We start from the raw sequence: 9,104 nt of genomic DNA, 5'->3' as shown, positions 1-9,104 counted from the left end.
GATTTCAACAAATATAATTTTCAAGAATCCACTGGCATAAATACAAAGTTCAGACTCGGTACCACAGTATTGAACAGATATCAATGAAGTTTATTTTCATTGGTGCAACAAATGTGAAATTTCACATACTGAAAGACACTTATTTTGGTTAAAAATAACAGCACAAACACATAGGTAACATAGAAGTATAAAAAATAATAAATATTAATGTGTTAGCACCTCCAGAAAGAGCAATTATTTAATTTAAAATATTAAATGACTAAATATATAGACGGACCAAAGGAACTACTGTTGTGATGTATATACTAATTGTAATTTAATTACACATACTTAAAATCTATCATTTCAAAATTCAATGCATCTAAAAGTGTAATAAGCTGTACACAAGTTGACAGTGCTATTGCCTCGCTGTTCAGCAGGATACTCAATTGTTATCACTGCATACCCTCCTGGTACTTGCTGATTTGAGGGTGAAAATAGTCCAGAGGCATCTGGTGGATATGTTTCATTTCTGCCTGCATGGTAAGATGCACTGCTGTCACTTGTAGTGACTTGTAGACCCATCCTGCCCAATTTTGGGAGTCACTCTTTAGCAAAATCTCAGCCACATTGGCTGTAGAAATGCAGTGCAAGTGTCATGTCCATCACACACACTGTTTTGACCAAATAAAAATACTTATGTCAGCATTTCCCCAAGCCGTCACATGACAGAAATTTCGAATGGCTTACCAGAAAAGTACCTCATCTCTTTAGAATTCAAATTCTTTAGAATTCCAAAATAAGGCAAAATTGGATTCCTCTGTTCCATCAATGTAAACCAAACCTTGTCATTTCCTTTCATAGTACACATACAACAGAAAACTTCGAATTTACACGATTGCCTTTCGACATTTGATTATCACGGAAATATCTTAACAGCTCGCAGTAACACACGCAGTTGTATCATTAGTAACATAATAATAAAAAATAGTTAGCGTTAAAATATATTTGCTTGATAATACAACCCAAGTATTTCAATGTTCACATTACACAATATGTACAAGGAATAAGAGAGAATATAAACACTAGATAACACACTATCAACCACGAGAGAAGAGTGGTCCAATGTTTGTGAGATTTAACATACAGCTCCAACTGTCGTTTGGTTATTCAAGAAAAGCTATGATAAGAATACAGTCACTACATTTCACAGACAGGGAGAATTGTTCTTAATAAATAACATCTGTGCTGAAGCCCTTGCAGACTCTATTGCTAGTTCAGTTCCCTCTTGGAAGTTACTTTGTTAGATTGTCGAAGAACATTAACTTTGCTGGCTCAGCTTTGCACATTCCCATCTGGAATACAATCCTCAAAATAAACAGTTTTTATTTCACACTTTGTTAGTGTCAATCAAATGTTAGAAATTACTTGATTCAGATAATGCTGTATCTGACATTCACTTTTCATTACACTGGTTTCGTGGATCTGTTATGCAAAACCGAACGGAACTGCTCTAACCTACGCTACATGAATAGACAAATTTGCAAGTGATCACATCTGACCTATTCAGATGGCTGCTCGGGCATGTGGATACACATTGATTTCTTACAATACGTTGTCACTACCATGTGCAATGTTTGTGGAGCATATACTTATTCAATTTACATGTGTTATTTCTAGAGATTAGTGTACCTCACAGATCAGATATACACACATAGCACGCATAACCTTGCACTATACAGTGATTTGGAATATGTACACGTACATTCTTTCTGGTTTCACACTCAATTTTGCGGGCTTTTTTATATTTTCTTATTACACTTTGGCTGGGTAACGATTGCTAGAGGCAGAACGGCATGCAGCTCAAGAGGCTCACACATCATCAGTCTCTCGTTTGTATCTTGAAGAAGGAAAATAAAATGAATTCATTCTGAAATTATTTATGAACAATTATCCCAGCTGACCAAATGCAAGTTGATGCAAATTACATTCGTCCCATCATAGGACAGTTGCTTAGTTAAAACTCCATTTTTCTGTATGGCTGGAGCAGGAACCATTTTGCATTAGATGTTATATGTTAGTACTCTCCATCAAGTTCATGAGTTCACTTAACAGTGCAGCTTGTAAATAGTTTTCCCATAAAAGTGGCTGAAACTGACAATGTTCTCTGCTTACATATGAATCAGATTGGCTCTCACAAAAAGTACATTTGGAAGGTTTGTTTTTTCTGTGTAACAAGTAAAATAATTTGTTACACAGAAAAGTGAATGCAATGGCTAAAACCAGCCAGATTTGAATGACAAATGTTTGTACATGCACTTATAAATTGCCGACACTGTCAGGCTAATTCAGGGTTCTCAAGCCTTGCGTTTAGGCACAAAACATGCAAAATAATGCACAGTTTTAAGTGCACGTGTGATATCTCTGTACAAACTGAGTTGTAGAATTTGCCTTAAAGAAAAACGCTTTTAGCAAACAGAACTCTACACTGAGAAGAGCAAGGCAAAAAGCACACAGGGGAAAGATTTTCTGAACTTGTTGAGTAAGCTTAGGAAGGATTAGTTTGAGCAGTTACCTTGAATGGGTTGTTTTTTCTTGGCAGTAGGTTCCCGTATGACCTGGCCTACACTGACACAAATCTGGTGCTATACATCGGCCACCATACATGCATTGGCTTCTGCAGACAGCTGGATAGTCAAAGAAACAAAAATCACAAACAATCAGCACTCGGTATGCTTTGATTGAAGTTTGAAATGTCTGGCGCTCACTGCTGTATGGGTCCAGCGTCCGTCTACTCACGTGTTTGGCAGTTGGACCCTGTATAGCCCGTCTTGCACATGCAGACATTGGGCTTGACGCATTCACCACCGTTGCGGCAACCTGACACGCAGATAGCTGAAACAAAACACATAAATAGTGTTCAGGAAAATCTGCCTCATAGTTACCCCGGCAAACCCCCCCCCCCCGGTCAGTAGGAGATTCAGAAATGTCAAAGACAAGCAGCTAAGAGCTTGAAACCAACACATACAGAGATGAAGGCCATTAAGCAGTGAATTGAGGTCTGCAACATTGCACTGTGTTTTATCGGGAGAGGAATGTTAGGTTTTTCCAAAAAAATATGCAAATGATTAAAGTTGCTCAAATAACAGCAGAATTTGCTGCTCATGGGAAGTTGGTTTCAATGGCATTTGAAATTTTCAAAGAAAATTGTCCAAAGTTGAGACAACATTTACAGGCAAACTGAAGTCGTGCCAACATGTTACACAATGTACTTAGGTCAAAGTTGTCATGTTTATTAAGCAATGCTAGGTTAAAAATGCAGGTAAAGGCACACTTTGAAAGCTTAGGCCAACGGTTGCAAATGAAACATGGGCTGTCACCTTTATGGCACTTTCTCCCTCTGTAACCTGAGGGACAGGAACATTTATTTGGCTTGACGCAGCGTCCACCATTTAGACATCGGGGTTCACAGGTCGCTGGAAGAGGAAGGAAAAAGAAAACTGCTAGTGCTGAGTTGGGGAATGTTGAAGTCAACATAATGCACTCGTCTGTTTTGAAAACAAAACATAAAAAGAAGCAATGCTTTCCTTAGAAAATCTCCTGGATGTGAGATACGTGCCAAGCATTTTTATGGTTTTTACTTTCATTTCACAAAACTCTATTTATAAGAAGATGAAGTTGCAAAAAAGGTGTTATTCATCCAAGTTTAAGTTTTCCTCCAAGCAATAAATCTGATTTCTAAGATATAAATCTGTCGCTTTTAATTGGAGGAATTTCCCACTTCTTTATCTCACTCACACCATTCCCCTGTGCTGTGAGCATAACCCCCTTATCTAGCCTGCCAAGTTCGATTTCATCCAGGTCTGTGCATGTAAGCCAGGACTGATTATATCCCTCTCCTGGGCACGTCTTCTGGTGCACCAGGGGCCTGGCTTTTGTCACAGGCTCCCCCAGCCTAAAAGCCCGGACGTGCCTATGGAAAGATTTTGGGGGCAGACTTTGCACTCATTTGGTTCCAATTTCCAGCATAATACTTTCCCTGTTTCTCCTATCTCAAGGCTTACCAATAGCACAGTTGGTTCCTGTGTAGCCTACAGGACACGCACACATGTTGGGCCGTACACAAGTGCCCCCGTTTCGGCAAGAGGGATTGCAGATAGCTTTGGAAACAAAATTTGTAAAGTTACATATCACAAGCCAGATAAAGTCAATTACCAAAAATACAGAAGCAAAATTCCTGTGCTGGCTTTTTGCAAAGCTACCCCTGACATTTTTAAGTCATATCCCAAACATCTTCAACACCTGACCTTGATAATTCTGCCAAAATATTTGCGTTTCAGCTAGGAAATGAAAGTCTTGATCTCAAAACCTTCAGCTGCCAGTTAAGAGTTATGGGTGAAGTTGTGGAACTTTACAGGAAAATTTCAAATGCTAGACTCGTCACATTTGACAAAACGACAGCTAAATGGATTGAATTGTTTTCCTCACAAACTACCTAACTCTCAAAGTGACAATAGGAATGAAATCAAAATGCAATAGCTAGCAAAGCAACAAGAACAAAGTGAGTAACCTGGTTGAAGATTTAATAAGTACCTTTTTTGACAAGTATTTCCTAAACCTTGCAAAATTGTTTCTGAAATTCAACCTAAGCCCGTTGCTCAATATCAGGTCAAGAGTTATGACAGTTGCAGCTATGCAACTGGGAAATTTAAGGAAATAAAGAACTTCTCCAGACTGTGTAGAATGCTTCTCAATACCTAATAGAAAACATGAGAAGTTGCCTGATCAACTTGTTGGAATTTGAGCATCCAGGTATTTTTGTTCCCTCCACCTCACCTGTTTGGCACTGTGCACCTTGGAACCCTCGTAGACATACACAGTTGTCTGGACGAGCACATCTTCCTCCATTCCTACAGGAAGGCTTACACACAGCTGTACAGAGACCATCAGCCCACATAAAGTGTTATTATCATTATCAGGAAGAAACATCAAACAGTCACTAGATGCTTGCTTTCTGCTTGTTTTCTATGATTTCGATTACATGTTACAATAACATTCTTAATTTTTAACTCCATATTCTTCATGCTTGATTTGACTTGAGGGACATGATTGCAAAAATAAAATGATGAACAGTAAGATAAATATAGCTAAATTGAGTCACTCTCCAATTTCACCATGTAAAATAAAAATTACACGGGCAAAATTTTTTTAATCTATCAGTTTTAACTTTCAAGCTACATGGTTTAAAACATTTGTTCCACGATCTTCTCACAAGATACATCATATTAACTTGAAACATGACATGAAATGTCAAATGAAATATCATGATATCTTTGAACCCTGTATATTTCTGCCACTATAATAAAGCATGTCATACCAAGTTTACACGTTGGTCCTGAGTATCCTAGTGGACATTTACAGGTATTTGGCGTGATGCAATATCCCCCGTTGGCACAGTTCACGGTGCATGTCACTGAAAATTGATACATGAAACTTGCTCAAGAACTATTCGTCTTTTTGTTACAAGAGAATGAATGGAGTGAGGAAAAATTATAACATTTTTGGCCAACAATTCCTTTGTGAGGGGTGGTGAGTGGAAGATCTAAAGTCTTTGTTTCTTGGGCTACCTCACAGTCGAGGTAGTATACGGTTGATACTGTGTCAATCTCTAATGTGCTGTGGCAAATAAACACAAAGAGTGGTGCTGGGCAAAGTGGAAGTGGTGCAAACTGAACATGGTCTCAAGGTGAGTTCGCGTCAAACTGTGCAGCGGTTCTGCATGGTTCTGAAAATGGCTGAAGCGATGCATTCTCAATTTTGCAGCATCAACGGCAGGCAACATTCTGCCAATGCCAGGGGGGTGAGTGGATGCATACGGAACAAGCTTGAAACAGCTAGCAAAAAGCCAACATTGAAAAGTTTCCAAAATTTGCATAAAAAAATTAAGACCAAAAATCTGAACAGAAAAGCTGAAATCAGCTGAAGCGCTGAATTCTCACACTCCTGTAATGCTCTGCTAAAAAGAAACATTAGAGTGAGGGTATCCAGAGAAAGTGGCACTGCAGTAACTTGTTCTGTACATTTTGCTGGAGGGTGCAATGAGTCTCCTTAATAGGAGTGAGTCTTAGGCTTTGTCCGAAACGGGCTTCCAGAGCTACGGCTAGGTCTATTGTCTGCGCGTCTCCACACATTTCCATTGGAGCGAAGACCTAGACCTAGCTCTAGACAAGAGATTCGGATGCAGCCTTAGTACAAAGTGTCATCAAGAGGTTTTCTTGGAGGGGCCAATTTGAAGCATGTTACGGGAAGACAGTTGACATCTTTATATTACACAGGATTTTGCTTGTACATGGACTTAGGGGTTTTGCACTTTTTTGGATGTGCACTGATTTAAGCTGTAGCAATCTAATGTGAATATGGGCGATGAGTACATTTTCACAAGGCTACAAAAACACACTCAATTTTGTGAGTGATGTTACACGTACACAGAGAGAAATGGATAGTTAATATAACTGAAGGATGGTATGTGCAAAATGTCGACTGTGAAATTGAAAGATGGTGGTCACTTTAGGCCAACTCTTGGCACACAGTATTTCAACTCTCTTTTATAAGTAACCGCCACCATGACAAGCCTGCACTATAAATCAAATGGAATTGGTTAGAAAAGATAGTTTTCAAAATGCACTACATTCTGAAATAAAATTGATTAACAATGATGGGTGCGTTTCCCATTTATATAACCAATTATAACATCTGGAAGCATTCTCTTGTCATCCTCGCCACTGATTCAATCCTTTTGGTATAAAGGGTTCTTAAGGTACGCTTTGCATCCAGTGTTAGTGTAAAGCATGATGGAGGCATGCTGATGAGAGATGGCTACTGAAACTTATGAAACTGAGGGAAGCATATATGTGGTTAGTCGAAGTTGGAGGATGAAGCTGGCTGAAAGATCGCAGCTGATAACAAGAGAAAAAAAGGCTCAGAAAGTGAGATTAGTAATCTGCTTATTAAATGTTTACATATATGTTACACTTGACCATGCATGGATCAGTTGAACTACAATGGGTTAGGCAGCATGGAACTGAGCTCGAGCGCTGAATAATCATTCGCCAGAAAAAAACAAAAGCCTGTCCGACCAAACTTACAAATCTGGCAGCGTGGCCCAAAGTAGCCATACTTGCATGTGCACACATTGGGCAGGACGCAACGGCCTCCATTTTGGCACTCGGGTTCGCACTGTGCTGCAAGACAGGGGATCGTAATTATCAGGTTCACGTGTTGATTAGGTCAACAATGACGGGGGGGTCAAAATTTGGGGGGAGAGTGAGTGGGTGGACAGTTGCCCTTCTCCTCTCCCCAAAAACCCACAAAGCACCACTGCAATGATTAATACCAGATTTGCTGAACCTAGAGGACAGTACTGTAGTTGAGACCCCATTATGACATTGCAAGACCAACTCAATACCTCAAGTATGACTTCAAGTGAACTGTACCAAAAAAAAAAACTTGAAACCATTCCTTTGTCACTGTTCAACCGGTACTTATGCTTGGTACCAGTAGCTATGGTAGGTCTTGGGGTGGTCTTTATAACACTACATGTACTAAAGTAAAATCAATATCTGTGACTCTTCCACACCCAAATCATGGTTCTCTTTGACAAAGTTCATAAAAATGCAGATAAAAAGAATTTCAAACTTGTTCTGCAAAGGGTGCTGAACAGAAACACAGAAACGAGCAAGACGATTAAACATGTCAGTACAGGCCAAATGTGCCAGATTTTATCAGGTTCATGTGTTGTCAGCAATGACAAGGGGAGGGTGGCATCAAAATTCAGTGGGGGTAAGAATGGACAGTTGGACCCCTGAACAGAAATGCTCCACTATAAATTAAACAAAAGAAGAAAAATTTATGGTCTTCTCAGTCTTTGTATTTTGGGGGTAACTTTTCCAGACCTAGAAATTAGACATAGATGTCCTGGGATATTTTCAGGTTTTTCCAGGCCACAGGAACCCTGCAAACTGTTGCATCCAACATGGGATATTACTCTTTATCACAGTGCACACTTTGGTCAAAGCAAGCACAGTTGTTGTATAAGACAAATCATTAATAACTAGAGAATTGACCCCAACAGTGGTAAATTAGACCAAGCCAGTGTTACCATGGCAACCGGGTTAATGCTTGCCATCCACCATTTTAAAAACAGCCTGGTATTATGAATGAAGCTGTAGCGTTTAGCATTGAGTTAGAGCGGCACGAATACAAAGTGCTGCTATGCCACGGCCACAGCACCAGCAAATTTGTTTACAGCAAAGAATGAAAATCAGCAAGAATGACCATCAAACTAAAGTTATACTGAGCTACATGTACCAGAATTAAGCAGAACACATACAACGGCAGCAGGTAAACTTTACTTGAAAGTGAAATTAACCCAGATCTAGATTGAGGGCAGATTTCAGAGTGTAAGACATATTCCCTAAGGTAATAGCATCATCCTCACGCATTAAACCGACTAGTCTTTTTAAAGGTCAATTTGGAGAAAAAAACAAGCTGTTTTGCGAAATGTTATGGAAATGAAGTCTTCTGGCCTAGGGATCTGCTCCAAATCTGTGTGACCTTGGTGACATGCTGAGATGATACCTGAACAGTAAGTAATCATGCTAACTTGTTTCGGTATGTCTCAAGAAAAATGTTAAAAGATGGTTCTTTATCATTCCAGGTGTCCTTCCTTCAAAAATGTCCACAGTTTAGGAACATTGAACAAAGTGATGCATCTCATAGCAGGATGAACTACGTACAGTGTTTCTGTCAACAACAATGGGTGATTTCATGCTCATGCAAATGACAGCAAGTGTGAGGACAAGAATGCAACGAGCCATGGTTTTCACAAAGTCACTTCAATTGATGCTATCCGTATTTTACTTCCCACTGCATTTGCCATCAGGATGCTAAAAACAGCTCTGAGCTCAAGAATGCTCACTGCTTCTTGCTTAAATTGAAACTGATACAATGAATTTATCTGGCATCTAGTTTTAGAAAAAAGTAATAAACAATCTGGGCAATATAATACGTTCCTAAAAACTCACCCTAAATATCTGAATCAGGGAACATGAGTTAATTAAATCTCA

General features: G+C 39.3%; 1 protein-coding gene across 4 annotated transcripts in view; it reads right to left on the bottom strand.

The window, feature by feature from the left end:
* Nucleotides 1-69: 69 nt before the first annotated feature.
* LOC110991163 (von Willebrand factor D and EGF domain-containing protein-like) overlaps nt 70-9,104 on the bottom strand; it is a 66,115-nt gene continuing 57,080 nt past the window's right edge. For 2 of the 4 annotated variants that reach the window (XM_087134190.1, XM_087134193.1), the window contains 8 exons: nt 7,125-7,220; nt 5,357-5,452; nt 4,816-4,911; nt 4,044-4,139; nt 3,360-3,455; nt 2,779-2,874; nt 2,555-2,666; nt 70-1,879 (listed from right to left, as the gene is read on the bottom strand). In XM_087134190.1, the coding sequence (XP_086990316.1) occupies nt 1,852-1,879; nt 2,555-2,666; nt 2,779-2,874; nt 3,360-3,455; nt 4,044-4,139; nt 4,816-4,911; nt 5,357-5,452; nt 7,125-7,220 (716 nt within the window). In that variant the 3' untranslated portion in view covers nt 70-1,851. Of the gene's footprint in view, nt 1,880-2,554; nt 2,667-2,778; nt 2,875-3,359; nt 3,456-4,043; nt 4,140-4,814; nt 4,912-5,356; nt 5,453-7,124; nt 7,221-9,104 lie in introns of those variants that run through there. The other 2 variants (XM_087134191.1, XM_087134192.1) reach the window with 2 other exon arrangements.

The sequence above is a fragment of the Acanthaster planci genome, linkage group LG03, assembly GCF_054643075.1.
Source record: "Acanthaster planci isolate LZ-2023a linkage group LG03, COTS_SCS, whole genome shotgun sequence".
Classification (NCBI taxonomy): Eukaryota; Metazoa; Echinodermata; class Asteroidea; order Valvatida; family Acanthasteridae; genus Acanthaster; species Acanthaster planci.
This window is presented reverse-complemented; position numbering and strand designations above follow the sequence as displayed.